This window comes from Saccopteryx leptura, chromosome 1 (genome assembly GCF_036850995.1).
Source record: "Saccopteryx leptura isolate mSacLep1 chromosome 1, mSacLep1_pri_phased_curated, whole genome shotgun sequence".
Taxonomy (NCBI): Eukaryota; Metazoa; Chordata; class Mammalia; order Chiroptera; family Emballonuridae; genus Saccopteryx; species Saccopteryx leptura.
The window spans coordinates 271,392,177-271,410,744 of record NC_089503.1 but is presented as its reverse complement, the minus strand read 5'-3'; the positions used below and the strand labels follow the sequence as shown (position 1 = coordinate 271,410,744).

At 49.5% G+C, this 18,568-nt stretch overlaps 1 protein-coding gene across 2 annotated transcripts; it reads right to left on the bottom strand.

The window, feature by feature from the left end:
• Positions 1 to 3,917: 3,917 nt before the first annotated feature.
• On the bottom strand, positions 3,918 to 11,672 carry KRT78 (keratin 78). 2 transcript variants are annotated; one of them, XM_066353454.1, is made up of 9 exons: positions 11,149 to 11,672; positions 10,340 to 10,554; positions 9,241 to 9,301; positions 8,693 to 8,788; positions 7,712 to 7,888; positions 7,244 to 7,369; positions 4,722 to 4,942; positions 4,397 to 4,431; positions 3,918 to 4,314 (listed from the first exon to the last, which is right to left on the bottom strand). In XM_066353454.1, exons 1-9 carry the CDS (start codon positions 11,506 to 11,508, stop codon positions 4,064 to 4,066), a joined length of 1,542 nt encoding a protein of 513 aa, XP_066209551.1. In that variant the 5' UTR covers positions 11,509 to 11,672; the 3' UTR covers positions 3,918 to 4,063. The 2 variants fall into 2 exon arrangements, with proteins under 2 accessions (XP_066209551.1, XP_066209563.1); XM_066353466.1 differs by having other exon boundaries at positions 7,712 to 7,876; positions 11,149 to 11,660.
• Between the last annotated feature and the right edge of the window lie 6,896 nt (positions 11,673 to 18,568).

Genomic DNA, 18,568 nt, shown 5'->3' with positions numbered 1-18,568 from the left:
GAACAGCCGCAGGGAAAACTTGGAGATGTTAACCAAATGTTATGACAGAGCAAGTGCTGAGGGGGTGACTTCAGAGCTCGTCTCCCCTCACCCACTTCAGCTTTCAGCAGAAAGAAAAGGAAGGGCAGAGAGGAAAGAGACTTGCCTGAGGGAAGGGAGAAGACAGCACTGGCTGTGCTCCTCACACAGGTGCGAGGGCCGGAGCCGGACTCTCTCCAGCCGGTGGCCGGTGGCCCATGAGCCCAAAGGAGAGGACACGGCACCACCCTCACCGTTCACGGGAGGCATGTGGAGGACAGGCCCACTTCGGGCCCAGAGGAGGCTGTGGGCCTCTTTCCTCAGGCCCCTGGGAGGCTGTGAGTAGCTCTCAGTTGCAAAAACTTGAGCATACTCCCAGGAGACATGGGGGAAGAACAGTCACAGGACTCATCCCTTCATGCTCAAGTGGAGATTCTCCTCCCTGTTTGGAGCTAAGATACCAGGCATTTGGGGAGGGCTGGAGAGGGGGCTGAATCCCCACTGAACTGTGCATCCTTTGGCAACGCTCAAGCTCCCTGGACCTCCCCGCCTGCTGCTGGCTGTAAGCAGGCTGTTGCAGAAGCCAGGGGAGTCCTTTCAAAGAGCACCTGCCTGTGATGCAGGACTGAGCTGCGGCTGCCCGAACCTTTGTCCCCTGCCCCCGGGCTGCCAGCACTTTCTCAGCCTCCCTTATCTCTCCCCAACGGGAGTGTAGGAGGGAAAGACAGTTGTGAGTGGGGCCCCCCTCCCTAGAGAAAGGAGTGATGTCAGCCCTCTGAGTCAAAAGCAGCCAAGATGGTGGGAGTAGAGTGGGCTGCAAGCACGCATCTCGCCCCTCCCCAGAGTCTGACATCCACACATGTTTATTTACCTGATGCTCGGTGCCAGTGTTCGTGCCGGGAGCTAATGACAGACATGCCGGCAACCCAGGGCCTGCTCTCACAGTTACTTCCTAGAGATGGCCTCCTCCTACTCAGGAAGGACATCTCACCAGTCCCAGCACAGACAGTGTGGGAGCCACTGTGCCTCCTCCTGACCTGACTCTCCACTCAAATTTCATGCAAGACACGCAAACTCAGACCTCTCTCTGCAGCCCAAGAAGGAACGGCTTCCTCCCCCCTGCTGCTGTTCTAGCCAAGGGCCTCCATCTCTGGAGACTGTCACCTGCCCAGAGCCAACTCCCTTCAACAAAACAAGAAGCAATGAAATGATGAATGAAGTGAGACAACTGAGCACCCAGCATGGGCCAGATTGGGTGCTGAGCAGTAGAAAAGAAACAGGGGTGAAGAAAAGACAGTTGCTGGCCTTGAGGAGCCCCCATACATGATTATTACAGCCAGCACTTACTGAGCACTTACTTAGGACAGACAGGAGCCTATACAGTTCCCATGCAATTACACCGTTAGCCTCCATTCTGCCATGCGCCCTTCGTCTCCTTCCATTCACCACCTTGACCCTAGTAGGCTGCTCCCTTGTTGTCTGGCTTCCAGCTGGGGTGGCCAGAAGGAGACCCCAGCAGGATATCCGGGAGGTAGAATGGGCAGGTACTTCTTCCCACTCCCTCCCTGCTTTAGCGCTGGCTGCATCAATAGGCGATCCCCTCCATAGTTCCTAAACTCTGTCGCCTAGTCAGTCCACTTCCTCCTGTGTCTCCAGCTCTACACAGGGTGTCCACCTGATTCTGATTTTCCCAGGACTCTCCTGGCTTAGCACTGAAAGTCCCATATCCCAGAAACCCCTTCACCGGGAACCAGATAGTAACCCCCCAGCTCTGGTGGCAGGGGTTTCCCAGGGCTGCCAGCCTCTGGCTTCTGCATCCTGCTTGTTCCTTTAGCCACATCTACACTTCTCATCTACACTTCTGTTCTGTTCATTTAAATGAACTGCCTTGGTGGATTTTTTCCTTTGGGGATCCTGAATGATATCATCTGCAGGTTCTTTTAGTATCATTATCATGGTTCTTTTAGTATCATTATTAATGTCTTTTCATAGATGAAGAAAATGAAGCAAAGAGAGAAGTTAAGTAACTTGGTCAAAGTCACACGGGTAGTAACTGACAGAGCTTGGATTCAAGCCCAGGAATTCTAGCTCTAGAGCCTTGTGCTCACCCCCTCATGCCTCCCTCACAGAGGGCTGACAAGCCTCCTTCTGGGAAACTTTCGATGGAGAGATCCATGGACCTGAGGAGAGGTCACATCACTCCCTCCCCTAAAATGGGGAACGATTTGACCTTCTACAACCCAGACTATGGAGTCTGGAGATAGCCTAGCTGGAGAGGGAAAAGATGGGAGGAGCAGTACAAGAGCCAATGTAACTGCTAGGGTAGCACCTGGTCCTCATGCCCACTCTCCTTACTTCCTGCAAGAGAGGAAAGGAGGAGAAGCTTCCAGCCTCATGTTCAGATAGGCCCATGGATGGGATAGAGTCAAGGGGTAAGTGTGATGGGGCATAGTTCCAGTCCCAAGTGCCCATCAGAGCCCCCAGCACAAACTCAGCTGCTGATCCCTATCCTTGGAGCAGGAGAAGAACCTGCCGAGAGGTTCCAGATTAATAGAAAAGCAGGCCGAGTCCTAGACTAGAACAGACAGCATCAGAGCCCAGGATAGCAATGGGTAGTGCCAGGCCATGCTAGGGACAGGAAGAGTCTGGCAGGTACAGACATGGGGAATTGGGAAGGTTTCCAGGAGGAGGGAAATCTGGTTCAGACTTGGGAAGAAGGAGGAGCAAAGATGGAGAGGACTGTCCTGAGTCAGAAATAGAGCCTGTTCTGGGGGATTAACCAGGGAACAAGCTACGAGAGATGCTAAAACATCAGTGGAAATAAAGGAAATGAAGGGCACCCCAGGCTGCATACTGGGGGGCTGGAAGGAAGCCCCTGCTAAGCTGATTGGGGTGAGGAGTGAGATGTCCATAGGAGATAACACAAACAACCCTAAATATTTCACCGATTGCTTTCTGTGGAGAATGGGTTAGGCAGTGATACACTCTCTGTTTTGCTGGGTGAAGTGTGCAAGTCTGGGGGCTGAGCTGAATTGCTGGAAGGAATGGCAGCAATGCTGCATGTTGCCACAAAGAGCCTTTGTCCCTTCAGCATCTCCTTGAAATGCCCTTAGAATGTGTATTTAAAGCTGTTGTTGCTCAGCATCAGTACTGAATGATTAACCTGACTGGGGCACCCAGGAGAAGGGCCAAGTTAAAGCTCAGAGATAAAAAGTAGGGATGAGGTAACAAGATCCAGCTTTGCCACCTTGGATAGATCCAGGATCAGGGCATCAGAAGAAGGGGACTAGAAGAAGGGAAAAACACAAAAGGACTTCAGCACACTTCCCTATCTCTCAACCCAGGGCACCTGAATTAGCCGTAAGAGGCTGCCCTCTGGCCCTGGAAGCAAAGGGCTCTGCGAAGGTTCTCATGGGTCTCATGGGTGAAGGTGGTTATTCTGGAGACACCAGAAGCAGAGACATTAAACCCATTAGGAGGGCAGGATGGATTTGGTATTGTTTGCCAGAGTAGTCCCAGTCCTGGAACCGTGCTTCAAGTGTGGTTCGCAATCAATACAATTTGTGGGAGGAGGTGGGGGAGGGAAGGAGAGGAAGTAAGACATCCCCAGGAAGAAGTGGGGGCTGCTCCACTTCACAGGAGAGCTAGAAAAATAGAGGCCCAAACACAAGTTCATAGAACAAGGGCCAGTGCCCATTGGTGCCAGCCTCCAGGCTCTGGTCAGTGTGCCTCACCCCTCCCCTCGAAAGGCAATCCTTGGGCCCAACCCAGAGTGTTCCTAGATCAGCCTGTAGGGCGTGGGGAAAGGAAGGATGAGGCCGGCTAGCTGGAGAACGGGCCACTTTGCAATCTGGCTTGGTGCGGGAAACAAGGTGGACAAATCACTGTGCAGCACTCAGAACAGCAGACAGGCCTGACTTTATTAATTTTGCAGCATGCCCTATGGGCAGAGGACAGAGCTGGCCATGCAGGGAGGGGTGGGGAGTGATGGGGGGGCAGGGCCGAGAATGTTCAGGAAGGTAGGGGAACAGTGGCTGCCACACATTCAGTATGTGATGGACGTCTTGAGACTTGACTCAACCGTTCTCTTCAGGATGGTGCGGCAGCTGGAGCCAGCGCCAGAGCCGGACACAGAGCAGGAACCCATAACTGGGCCCTGCTCAGAGCCCAGGATGGCGTTGAAGCCTCCAGTCACAATGCTGGAGCAGCTGGGCCCAAAAGTGCCTTTCCCGTCTGTGAGTCCACAAGTGCTATCACCAGCTCCTCCAGACAGGATGGTGCTGCCTCCCCCCATGGCTGCCAAGAAATGCACCAGGGTCAGAGCCAGGTCCTTGGCTCCCCCGCAGGGACCCTTCTCCCAAAGTCCCCTGATACTCACAGGCAGTGACCTGGCTGGTGCATCCTCCAGACATCCTGAGGAGAAAGGACAAGAGGAGGCACTTCTGAGAAAGGCTGCAGGAATGCATCCAGGGTGCCTCTTGGAGCAGCTCACCTATCATCTCACCGGATAGAATCCATAGACCACAATTGAAAACCCCTCCCGGCAGAATGAGCTGTCCTCAGTGGCTTAGAATGTCAGGAAACCTCTCAGAATCCCCTCAGCAAGGAAAGCATTCTGTTCTCCACCCCCATCCCCACCTTCCGCCCGCCCCCTCCCCCACCCCGCAATAGACACATTTCCCGGGTCCTCTGACTGGCCTCACCAGCTCTCCTCGCCCTCCAGCAGCCTGCGGTAGGTGGCAATCTCCACGTCCAGGGCCAGTTTGGTGCCCATCAGCTCCTGGTACTCGCGCAGCAGCTGGGCCATATCCTGCTTGGCAGTCCTCAGAGATGCCTCCAGCTCGGCCAGCTTGGTCTGCGCATCCTTGAGAGCCAGCTTCCCATGCTGTTCAGTGTCTGCGATTGTGGCCTCCAAGTTGGCATTCTTGGAAGGGTATAAAAATTAGGGAGAAAGTGCCTATAAGCACCACACAGTCTCCCAAACCCCCTACTTTGGATAAAACTTGAAGGCTGGGATGTGTCATAATTGCATGAGCTTAAAATTATCCTTGGCCACTCCTGTCAGCTCTCATACTAAGGGAAAATATTGCCTCTTCTGTTTCCTTAAATCCCATAATGGATTGAGTAATGTCCCCAAGAATTTCATGTCCACCTAAAACTTCAGAATATGCTCTTATTTGAAAATAGGGTTTTTTTGCAGATATAGTTAAAGATTGCAAGATGATATCATATTATATTTAAGGTGAGCCCTAAACCTAATGACTAGTGTCCCTAAAAAAGATGAGAGGACACAGAGACAGACACAGAGAAAAGATAGCACTAAAGACAGAGGGTGAGATTGGAGAGATGCAGCCACAAAACAAGGAATGCCAAGGAATTATTAGAGCCACAGAAGCCAGGAAGAGGCTGGGAAGGATTCCCCGCTAGCTCTTTTGAAAGAAGTACAGCCCTACTGACTCCTGATTTCAGACATCTAGCCTCTAGACTGAAATAATAAATTTTTGTTGGTTCAGCCACCAAGTTGGTGGCACATTGTAACAGCAGCCTAAGAAACCAATCCATCCCTTTGCTAACTCAAGTGACTGCTGCTATTTCTCCCCACCCCGACACCAACCTCAGCGTTTCACCAGAATCTCTCCCTGTCACTTAAAACTCTTCCTGTCCTTTTCAGTTCATTATCTGCGAGGCTCATCTTGAGGACCACCATGGTCTTTGATATTTCTTAGAACCACCCATTTTCAGAGTCTATCAAACCATGTGCCTCAAACCATTTTTGGTTTGAAAAATACACTCTCTGTAATTACCTATCCAATCCCACAGAAAACTCATAGATGAAAGACAAGGTCCCCATCCATCCAGCTGGTTGACCCTCACATTTGGTTCAGGAAGAAAGGAATTCCCTAAGGGTTGTCCTTACTCTGCTCCCACGTGAGCACCCTGCAGATGGGGAACATCCTCTCCTCTCTGCACACGAGGGAACTGAAGCTCAGAAAGGAGGGCAGTGGCGGAGCTGGGACCCCACCTGATCCATGACAGCTGGTGCCAGTCCACCAGGCTCACGCATGAGGAGGAGGAGTGGCGGGGCATCATATCCCCAAAGAGGGGTTCTCACAGGAAGCCTTTGGGGAGGAGCTGTGGCTTCCAGACATGGGGGTGTGCAGCTCCTAAACTCTGACAGCTGGGCTCTGAGACTCCACATACTCACATCACCTGGTGAATTTAGTTTAGAAAGCAGGTTTCTGGGCTCCACCCTTAGAGATCCTGATTTCCTCGTTCTGGCAGGAGGCCCAGGACTCTATCTTAACAGACAACCCAGGGAATTCCAAAGCAAGGAGTCAAACTTATAGGCAAAACACAGTGGCAAATAATTAACAGGTCCTGCATCACACTCCAAAGAAGAGCATGGAAGTATGGTTGGAATCTGAGTCTGGGCTTTGGATGGTTTGTGTTTAAGAACTTTCCCAGGAGGGTCCTGCTGGCAGTGGCTGGGTCATGTGCGACTTGGGAGTCAAGGTAAAGTGCTTGAGGAAACCACCGGACTCTGGTCTCAGCTCTCAATGCTCTGTTGACCCCAAAACGGATTCTTCAGATATGGGGGAAATGAGTACAAAGACACCTGAACACTTACTTAAGAACTGGAAGGCCTTCACATCTAGAATTGAAGTCTCCAGGAGGGGCAGGAAACCACCTCCCTGCCCTTGCCATCCTCTCCCTCTGCCCTTCCCACTCATCCTCACACAAGGCCACCTGCAGCTTCACCTTCTAAGGAGGGCTCAGCCCCCCACTCTACTGCCCAAGTCACCTGCTCCCTGTGGTCCTGCCTTTATCCTCCCCAACAGGGAACCAGGACATTCAGTATGTGGTCTTAGAGTTCCTGCTGGGCTTGCGGAGTCAAAGTCAAAAGAAGAAATTAGAAAAGAGGCAAATTAACCCTCTCTCCAAGGAGCCAAAAGCAAAGTGTAGAGCTGGCATGGAATGCAGCATGAGCAGAGCCCCCGGAGTTGTTCGCTCCGTAGCGAACACACCCCCCGGAGTTGTTCGCTACGGAGCCCTTGCACCTAGAACTCATAGGACGAAGGCCAAAGTCCTCTTAAATGGGGCTTGAGGTTCCCTCTACCCCAAATTATCCAAAGTCCAGCCCGTTATCAAGGTTCACACAAACCCAGCAGTGACCCTGGCGCCAAGGCATTAAGAGGCAGGGCTTGGGGAGTTCTGGGACCCTCACCTGCTTCTTAAGGGCCTCAGTCTGACTCTGCAGCCTCCCAATTGCCTGCTGCAGCTGAGACACCTGGGCTTTGGTTTCCTTCATGCTGTCCGCATGGAGCTGGACAGACGCTTGAAGCTCCCGGTACTGAGGGGGGACAGAAGTGACACCGTTAGTTGAGAGAACCCTCACATTTAATGCCAAGACCCATGTCCCCCATTCTTTTCCTCTTCACATCCTCATTTGGAATGTAGGTTAAACACCGAGACCAGGATGTGGTGGGATGTGCTTGCAGAAGCCCAGGCTCGCCTCCACGGTTTTCCTGCGTTACCTCCCTCCTGGAGCAGGGAAATGGTAGTGCCCACCCAGCCTGGAGCTTCAGGAAGGTCATCAGAACTGCCCAATGGAACTGAGGTGAACAACCACCTTGGAGTGTGGGCGTGAAGGCCCAGCCTTTTCCAGCAAGGTGCTGCCCCCTGGCCCCGGCACCTTGGTCTGGTACAGCATCTCAGCCTCCACTTTGCTGCTCCGGGTGATCTCCTCATACTGGGCACGGACCTCAGCAACGATGTCACTGAAGTCCAGGCAGCGGTTGTTATCCATGGACAGCACCACAGACATGTCACTCGCCTGGGTCTGGAGCTGGCCCAGCTCCTGTGGAGAAGACTGACTCGGAGTCCACCCGACTCCCTTGGAGCCCAAGGCAGGCGGGTAGGAGTCCCGCTTCGCTGCCCGCACTCCATCAGGGGGCAGCCCTCATTCCCTCTGGGTGGCATTGAGCACTCCCTGCCTGCAATGAAGGCGGTAGGAAGCACTCTCCAATGACGCTTGCAGCTTGGTATTTAAAGGAAAATGCAAGGTCCCCTGGTCTCCATCACTCTTCCGACCCCTTATCGCCTGCCCTCCCTCTCTCTCCTGCTGCTCAAACCACACACCCTCCTTGCTCCTTGCACTCCTCAGCCACCAGCACACAGAACTGTGGCCACTCTCTCGCCGGGGACCCTCAATTCCAGCCTGCCTGACTAACCTTCACCTCCTTAAAATCTTTGCTCAAATTTTATCTTTTAAATAAGGCCACCTTGACCACCCTGTTTGAAATTGCCATCTGCTGTGCCCCCTACATTTCTAATCCTCCTTTCTCTGTTCTAATTTTCCTTTTTTCATAGCATTTATCACCTTCTAACATACTATATAATTTACTTATTGACTAAGTCTCTCATTTATTGTTCATCTCCCAATAGAAAGCAAGCTCTGTGGTTGTTATCGGGCTATTCACTGGTGTGTCCTCAGAACCTAGCAATCCACACAGTAAATTCATAGTAATTGTTTGTCAAATGACTGAACAACCAGAACCTAAGTCACCCTAACCAGACTTCATCTCCTGGCCATCCCCACTGTAGCCACAGGGAGCCTGCCCACCCTCACCACCACCTGCTCTTGGAGACACTTCTGCCCTTGGCAGATTCTCACTTCTTTATACAGATGACTCAAGAAGCAGATGTGCTCTCTCAGAGCCTCCAGCTTGCCTTCCAACTTCATCTTGCTCAGGAAAACCCCATCCACATCCTGGAGACAAGGGGACAGAAACCATGTGTTCCCTACTTCCTCTCTGTGGTCCCCAGTCTGGCTCAGGAGTTCTGTTCACACACTGCCCAACACCCACCCATGGCCATCCTCAGAGACTCGCTTCTTCCTCCTCTAGCTTCATCCTTTCTGTTCTCTCTTCTGTCTAACATTGACCCACAGTGCCTTCAGGAAGCCTTCCCTGATTAATCCCAACCAGTTCTGCTTCTTCTACTTCCTCCCCACCTTCTTCCACAGTGACACCCAAAACTCATCCCATGGTCCTCAGTCAAATCTTCTCCTGCGTTCCTGTGTCAAGGTAGATGTCACATTTCCCTGGGGGGCCCCTGAAAGCAGCATGCGATCTCCTACCCCTTGCTCTCCCAGCCCAGGACTGGGCTCTGTGCACCGTGGATGCTCAGGATCTGAGTGAAGCAGCTGACCTCCACCCTTACCTTTTTGAGAACTACAAAGTCATTCTCGACCGTGGCCCGTGTGTGAGCCTCCTGCTCATACCTGCCAAGTAAAAACAAAGACACTGTCTGCGGTGTTGACGTCAGAGTCAACGTCCTTCCTCCAAGCACGACCTCCTTGAAAAGGCTGCTCTTACCTTCAGACACTCCAAAGCAGGACACACAACCAGCCTGTGTCTCTGCCTGTCCAATCAGGAAGTTTTGTCACATCTTAGCTCTGTCCCTCTCTACTCTTTAGCCTATGTTCCCTTAATGACTGACATAAGGCCACTTTGCTTCATATCTACAAAACACATTCAAACACTTTTCTCACTTATGATTCACAACCATCACCTGAAGCAGGCAGTTGAATCTTATCAAAAAGATTACACCCGAGTTGATGATTGGGTGGCCAAGCAGACCGAAAACGGGGGCTTCCTGGTTCCAATCCTGGGCTCCTTCAGGCCCACTGCACCTCACAACTCATCCTCCCACCAGACCTGGGAGGTCAGGAGGGTGGATGACAAATCTTCCCAGTTTTCAGATATAGACACTGAGGCTGGGTGAGGTAAAATGCCTTGCTTAAGGCCACACAGGCACCCTTTGCTCACAGTCACTGAACCCAAGCTCCTGTTAGGCCAAGGCTTTCTCCACACCAACAGGTGACTTAGGTGGAGAACCCAGAACCACAGCCCAGCTTTGAATCACATTATGGGCCTGGGGATGGTCCCATGAAATAAATTTCCTTTCACCCCTGAGACCAGAGAACATCTGAGTCATATTAGCTCAAAGCTTGTTCAACAGGAATTTCTCGAGAAAAACCCACTGAAGCATTGTTTAAATAAGCCCCTCCCAGCGCTGACCAGAAACATGGGCCTGGGAGCTGGGGCTTCGTTGGCTCTCCAGAGCTGGGCATAAAGGCAGTGGGGCCTCCTTACCTGTAGCAGGTGGGGCACCCTGAGACTCAGACGGAATGAGATGCAGAGGGACTAGAGGGAAGCCCATTCGTGTTGTGGGTGAAGGGGAGAATCTCAGCTGACTTGCCTCAATCCAGCCCTGCTGGACCCCACCCAGACCCCATGGGGAACTCTGGTCTACCTACTTGACCTTATACTCCTCCTCCTGGTCCCGGCAGGACTTCAGCTCAGCATCCAGAGCCCCTCGTTGTGTCTGGAGTTCCTTCAGCTGCTTCCTGAGCTGGGCTAGGTAGTCCTCAAAGAAAGACTCCAGGTCCCGAGGGCTGTCACTCACCCCCAGCTGCTGCAGCAAGTGCCACTTGGTTTCTAGGACCTTGTTCTGCTGCTCTAGGAATTGCACCTGCAGCAGAAGCAGAGCGTCCCTGAGGCCCCTGCGGGACTCCCTGGGTGTAGCCTCTGGAAAGTGAAGCCTCAGAGACACTCTCATGAGCCCACCTTCTGCCTTCCAACCCAGCCTGGGCAGGGACAGCCTCGTGCCCTTCCAAAAGACTCTGAGCACATCAAAATGATCAGAAGGACTAATTGGGAAGGGTCCTCCTACTGATGGCTGGCAGTTTCCTGCTGCTGAGCCCAACCATGGAACCATAGGGCCTTGGCATAACCAAGAGACTCCACTCAGACTAAAGAGGGACTTCTTTGCTGCAGAGTGAGTTAGAAAAGTAGTTGACCAGACTTCCTATTCCCAAGTCCATCTAGTGAATCATATCATCCCAATAAATTAAAAAAAAAAAGAAAGAAAGAAAGAAAAAAAAAAAGGCCTAAGTTCTAAGCCACCCTGGGGAGCTACTCATTTTTCCCTGGCTATTTCCCATGTGTACATGAGGTATGGCTGCTAATAAACTTCTGTTTATTTAAAAAAAAGAAAAAGAAAAAAAAAAGAACAGCTCCTCCAAGGGATGCACTGAGACAGGGGCTTCGCTGAGTGGACCCTCACCTTGTCAATGAAAGAAGCAAACTGGTTGTTGAGGGTTCTGATCTCTTGGGTCTCCTGAGTCCTCACCACCTGGAACTGGGGGTCAATTTCAATCTTCAATGGCATCAGCAGATCCTGGTTGATGGTAATTTCCTGGATGCCCCCTGGAGGGCACAAGGAAAGCCCAGGCCCACCACTTCCAAACCTCACTCTTAGCCTTCCCTCTGACCCCCAGGCCATTCTACGAGAGCCTCCTCGACATCTCCCGAATGAATTGAAGCTCCTGCTACTGAAGTGCCCCCTTCCTTGGCCCCTGGAACTAGCAGAAGAGGCTGAGCAAACACTGAAGCCCCTCTGGGCCCGGCCAGGCGAGAGAGACATGGCAGAGATCACAGCCACAAACTGCAGACAGAGGAGAACCAGGGTGTGTGAGTTCCTGCCCCGGGGCTCCGGCACAAGACTTTTATCCCCTCCTGTGCCTGGGCTGGGCCTTGGAGAGCAAGATGTTCTTGGCCTGACTGTGTCTGTCACCGGCTCCAGCTGACACGCCTGGAGAATAAGTGCCCAGCACGTGCAGAGTTCAAGGGAGAAGGAGACCCAGACCCTGCCCTCAGAGCTCCCAGGCCATGTGAGAGCTGGGTATGTCCCCAAGACAAAGAAGTAGCCAGAGGCCTGGACTTCAGTGCTGGGGATGGAAAGCGATGGCCCCGAACAACATCACTAAGTGTCATTCAAGGAAGGCTTCCTGGAAGAGCAGATGGAGAAGAATGAAGGCACATTTAAGGGGAAAGAGGATAGAGGGAGTTAAGACAGAGCCTCTGAGTGCCTTGGAGATGCTAGACAGAGGTGAATGAAGCTTCTCAAGGAAAAATCTACCTACAGGAGTTGGAGAAGAAGGCACTTTGCAGTACTGAGAAGCCAGGAGGTGATTACAGGTGTTACTGTCAGGGCTGGCTAAAAGAGACTCCAGAATTTGAAAATGAAACAGAAAAACAGGATGGCCAAGTCCCTCCTCTTGCCCAACCCAGCAGTCATTTATGAGACACCACTCCTACTAAAACCAGGCATCTTCATCCAGGGTTATGGCCAATAGAGTATTTCCCAGCCCAGCCTATGTCCCTTCCATAAACACCCAGTGCCAGGCCCATCCACCCAAGTCAAGCACTGCATTGTCAGGTTACAAACCAGCGGCACCTAGGCTATAAAATAAAATGTGCATTTAGAAACATACTCCCTTGGGGAACTGGAGCAGAAACAGGAGCTTTTGGGTTCCCCAGAGCAGTGTTTTTCAACCAGTGTGCCATGAGACATGGTCAGGTGTGCCGTGGGGAAATTAAACATGGGTCCCCAAACTACAGCCCGCATGCCGGATACGGGCCCGCAGAGGCTATTTATCCGGCCCGCCACCATCCGCCTTCATCCAAACATAAACATTCCCCTCACAATTCCTCCAGCTATCAGCGACAGGAAGAGTGGAGGCACAGGGAACACTCACTGACCAATCACCTTCTAGGATTCATCCCGACCACTAGCGATGAACCAATAGTAGGCCGCCTCTCATCCACACCCAGGAAGGTCCCCACTCGGGCTGCCACGCACTTGTCATTGTGTGTTGAAACTGCTACTCCTCTCCATGGTCCCGATTTCTAATCCTGGTCAGGACTGGAGGTAAATAAATGTTGCCATCACTAGATGAAGCCTCAGCCTTAGCTGGTTATGTCTATCCTGATGGTTTATATCGATATTTGACCTTTTTCTTTTTAAAAGAGGCCCCCGCAGAGGGTGATATACAATGCATCACAATGTTATCTATATTGTATATGGCCTCCTAAAGGGTCATCTTCTTAAAGAGCTCAAATCTTTATATACACCATCAAAACAGACAGAACCAAGGCCCCTGCACCCAGCTGATCATGGGATTTGAACCCACAACCTCAGGGAGAACTCTAGTATTTATCAGAATCCTTACCTTGAAAGCAAACTTCTCAATCTGACAGTAGAGATGCTCTGAGGACTTATGATGTTACACAAGTACCCAACATTTTCTAAAATTGATTTTGTCCACTCTATATAAAAAGAGTATTTGCCAAATTGATTTGAACCCACAACCTTGATGAAAGCTCCAGTATCTATTAGTGGGACTGTATATATGAGGGGATACATGGGACTGTATATATGAGGGGTTACATGGGACTGTATATATGAGGTTACGTGGGACTGTATATGAGGGGATGTTACATGGGACTGTATATGAGGGGATGTTACGTGGGACTGTATTTATAAGGGGATGTTACGTGGGACTGTATATATGAGGGATGTTACATGGGACTGTATATATGAGGGGGTTATCCTTTTTTATTTAACTTTTTTTAATAAATGTAATTTATTTAAACTTTAAATATTGATAAATTCAAACAGTTAGAGTGTCATTTTGTGTCATTTTGGTAGGTGGTGTGCCCCAGGATTTTGTAAATGTAAAAAATGTGCCGCGGCTCAAAAAGGTTGAAAATCACTGCCCCAGAGGATCGATACTGTCTCTTCCCTGAGAATCTGCTGAGCGGAGGAGCCCCAGGTGCATATGGTATTGAGTGAGCCTCCCCTCCTTGTCCCTCCCCCCCCGCAGGCCCCCTGGAAGGAAGTATCCAGCCACCCCCTCTGAGGCCCCTCCACTGCTGAGGAGCAATATTGGGAAGCTCTGATTTTTAGAAATTTCTAAAATTTCTTCATTACATGGCTAGAGAGTTATTTCTCTCGGCCCCTACCTTTCCTAGAGCCTGGTACACCCTCAAGCTAGGACACTGGGGCCTATGATAATGCAACTCAAAACAAGAACAAACAAAAATTCAGTGTATTAACATCCAAGACATGAGGAAGTCAGTTCTAGCAGTGCAAACCACCCTAGCGATACTCCACCCCTCCCGACCCAGACAAGGGGAGCAAGTCTCCCCGCCCTGCAGAGGATTATAAGCCCCTTCCTCTTCCCCTAAATGAAAATGAACAACAGATGATGTCAAGGGAAATAAGAGGCCAAACCTTCAGGGGGGAAACAGAGGAGCTCAGGGGGCTGCGTGCTCAGCTGAGAAGAAGAGAGGAGAGGAAAGACCCAAGCGGAGGACACAGATGCACCAAGGAGAGAGAAGCAGGGAGCACTGGGAGGCAGCCTAGAAAGAAAATCTGGGAAATGTGTGGAACTGTGTTGAGGATCTCCCTCCAAACCTAACCCCTGGGACCACTTTGCAGAGACAAAGAGAACCAGGTGCCTTTCTTCTGGGTTGCATGAATACGCCTGAGAAAGATCTCTGTGGAAAGGACTCTCCCCTATTAAACTGTGGAAGACAGAGTTCACATGTGGGTTAGAGCCAGATCCACCTCTTGGGACTTCCTCATATTTGTAATATATTGAATATTAGAGCCCAAGCAAACTTCAAGGCCCAGTGCTCTCATTTTACACTTAAAGATTCTGGGTCCCATAAGGTGTAGGGTGGGGCGCAGAGACTTGGTACCCTTGAGTAACCTAAGAGATTGCACCAGATGACCTCTAAGCTGCCTTTGACCCAACACTCCATGGTCTGAGTAACTTGCTGAAGGCCACCCACACTGCTGATCAGGCTGGAGCCAGGACCCCCAGCCAGCTTAAACCACTGCCCCAGGGAGCAGCCAGCCCACTAAACCTTTGACCAGTACTCCACCCCATCTGTCTTGTCCGCCACTCTGTCCAGCTCAGGGTCTGGCATAAACTCGGCATCAATAAGCACCTGTTTTAAGAGATGAATTCTTATTCATGGCAGGGACCTTCTTGAATCTCCAGGTTTTCAAGTGCTGCTGTAACATATGCTTTCCTTTAGTAGGAAAAAACCATGCAGTGATGGAGAGAATGACAAAATTGTTTGGAGAGTTGAATGTTCAGCCCCTCGCAGATGTAGTAATTTGTTCCTGCACACCAAAGTACACAAAGGGAGCCCAATTTATGCAGTAGCGAAGGTGCAAATGACTCAAACACTGGGCCTAACATTAAACCTGGCAATGCAAAGACTCTAATGGGTTATATCTATTGGGTTATACTCTGTGGTGGGATTCAAATAATTTAACAACCGGTTCTCTGCCCTAATAACCATTTTAAGTATGAAAAAAGATATACCAAAAGGTAGTAGTTTATTATTTCATGCATTTAATACTTAAATAAAAATAAAAGAGGTACACAAAACTAGATTATTAGTGTTTTAAAATATTAATGAAAAAATATTAACTAATACTTGACAAAAAAACAATAAAACTGTCATTTAAGATATTTCCATATTGCTTCTTTTTTTTTTTTTTTTTTTTTCATTTTTCTGAAGCTGGAAATGGGGAGAGACAGTCAGACAGACTCCCGCATGCGCCCGACCAGGATCCACCCGGCACGCCCACCAGGGGCAACGCTCTGCCCACCAGGGGGCGATGCTCTGCCCATCCTGGGCGTCGCCATATTGCGACCAGAGCCACTCTAACGCCTGAGGCAGAGGCCACAGAGCCATCCCCAGCGCCCGGGCCATCTTTGCTCCAATGGAGCCTTGGCTGCGGGAGGGGAAGAGAGAGACAGAGAGAAAAGCGTGGCGGAGGGGTGGAGAAGCAAATGGGCGCTTCTCCTGTGGGCCCTGGCCGGGGATCGAACCCGGGTCCTCTGCATGCTAGGTCCATATTGCTTCTTGATTGGCATCCTCACTTGCAATTTTTTCACCTATGGACAGAATGAACATTACTACAGGCGCTTAGAATACAGTGTTGCTCAGATGAACGTTAAAAAAGAGTAAGGAATATAAATTTGTGATTTCCACACTGGGCAGCTGCCCAGGCGCCCACCTTAGAGAGAACCCTGATTACAAGTGTCATTTTAACAACCAGTTCGCCAAACTCAACAAAAAATTAGATCTCAGTTCTGCCGAACCAGTGTGACCCAGCTGAATCCCACCGCTGGTTATACTCCTGCACCAGGTTAACCATTCTGACCCACACCTCATGTTCTGTAGCCTCTACCCACCTGGTCCTGCCTTTAAGAGAGCCCCTAACCAGTCCAGCCCTTTGGAGGTCCCCAGAGCCCCCTTCTCCCACTGCGTCTCCCCAGGTCCCCCAGGCCACAGCTGCAATCCCCAGTCTCTTTGCCTCTAATTGCTCCCAAGCCTGTTCTGTATGTGCAATGGATTTTTAGACCCCAAAGGCATTTATTCATTTACTCAACAAAATATGGTTGAGCACCTACTATGTGCCTTGGCCTGTGTTGAGAGTTAGGAATTTAGGAAAGAGCAAGGCCCAGCCCCAGCAGCAAGAAAGCTTATAGTAGAGAAACAGACACTGAAAAGGTAGTTAGACAAGTATTTAATTGCAATTATGATAAAGGGGAAAATAGTATATAGGCCCTGCAGTGATCAGCAAATTCATTAGTCAACAGAGCCAAATATCAACAGTACAACGATTGAAATTTCTTTTGAGAGCCAAGTTTTTTAAACTTAAACTGTATAGGTAGGTACATTTCTTATCGAGGTAGCGCCCGCACATGGTATTTTGTGGAAGAGCCACACTCAAGGGGTCAAAGAGCCGCATGTGGCTCGTTTGCCAACCAGGAGTTTAGGGCATGAAATAGGCCTAACCTAGTTAATCCCCTAATTTATTCTCAAACATGCCAGGAGCACACTTGCCTCAAGGCCTTTGTACTGGTCGTTCTCTTTTCCAGGAATGCTCCTCCCTGGATAATAACATAGCTAATAATCACCCTCCGTGGCTGCCCTAAACCAAAATTGAAACACTGAGGCCGTCCACCCTCTGACACTTCTCCCCTTCCCTGCTTGCTTGCATTCCTCTTAGCACCTATCACTTCCTAGCATACCATGTGTGTTACTTCCACACTTCCTCTGTCAGTCTCCCTGCACTAGAACGTGAGCTCCATGATGGAGGGGTTTCTCTCTCTTTCCTCACTGCTGTAGCCTCTGCACCTAGAGCAGTGCCTGGCAAGTAGGTGCTCAGTAAGTATTCCTTATCAGTGGTTCTCAAACTTTTTGAAGTCGGGCGCATTTAAAATCCTACAAATAATTGTAGGCACACTATATACAAATTTCTGAGAAATATGTTATAATAATTAAGTCAAATATTAAAGAAAAAATATAAAGTCCAAGCATGCTTTTATGGTAATTAAACAAAATAAATATGACAAAATTAAATTTATTCTGACATTAAAAAACATTTTTATGTTACATTTTCTGAGTTATGCTTTTTAGAATTCGTAAAAAAGAGGGGTTAAAAATAAAAAAAGACAAAAAAGTTATATATATATATACACACACACATTCTTAGTAAGATTTAGTAAATTTGGTAGGTCCTGGTGCAAATGTGTTAAGTTTTTTTATTCTTGTGTTTTTGAGAAACATAAATAATATAATGATGTTAATAATAAATATAATAATGATGTGTTAACGAAAAGAGTGGTATTTTCATAATGAAATGGTATAATAGAGTAACTATATTTATTTTTATATCTGGGCACATGCCATGAACCAGTGCAGCTAGTAATTCCAGATCCCAAGTGGGAACGGTGTGGAATTAAGAAAATACTGGGTCGGGGTCAGGAGGGCCTTGTAATTGCTGCTGGCAAGAACAATGTGCACCCCAAAAACCTCATCTTGCTTTATTTACAGGGCAAAGTGAGATCATTAGCAAATCAATGGTCTCTGATCACATTTCCAAAGCAACTCAAGTATTTCACCAAGTGCAGAAAACGCCCACCATATATATCATCTTAACTTGACACCAAACAAAGGATAGAAGAAACTTGCCTCCAGTCTTTCCGGGGAACATGGGGGGTAGTGTAAACAATCCAGCACCACAGCTTAACAGCCTTTTGCAACCTAATCAGGCAAGTGAGGTGGGGGGTTGGGCAGACTGTCAGCTTACAGCCAATTCCCCACACCTCTGTCCCCAAAAAATCTAAACTCCAAAAATCCTGTTGGTTTTTTGATCCCCAATAGCCACATATTTCTCTGGAATACCATAGGGCACACCTGGAAATCTAGGGCACATCAGTGTGCCCTGGCACACACTTTGAGAACCACTGCCTTAAATGAATAAATTCCCATTCAATTTCATCTTGTTTTCCTCCCATCTTTCAACCCCTGGAGGTCTTTGTGACTCTTAATTTTGTTTTCCAAAGCAGTAATTACTCCCCAACTCCCCACCCACCATCCAAGGTTGAAAGATAAATACATTTAAGAAATATGATCATGTGTGCCTCTGTATGTGCTGTCTGCCTGTAGCCAGCCTCCCCTTTCCAATCACAGATAGCCTGATGACAGTCCCTGATCTAGGCACCATGAAACCTTCCCTCAGTTTGGCTTTTGCATCTGAGAACTACATGCCAAATTCTAACCCAGAATATTCCAAATATCCCAAACATCAGTGATTCTCATTCAACCTT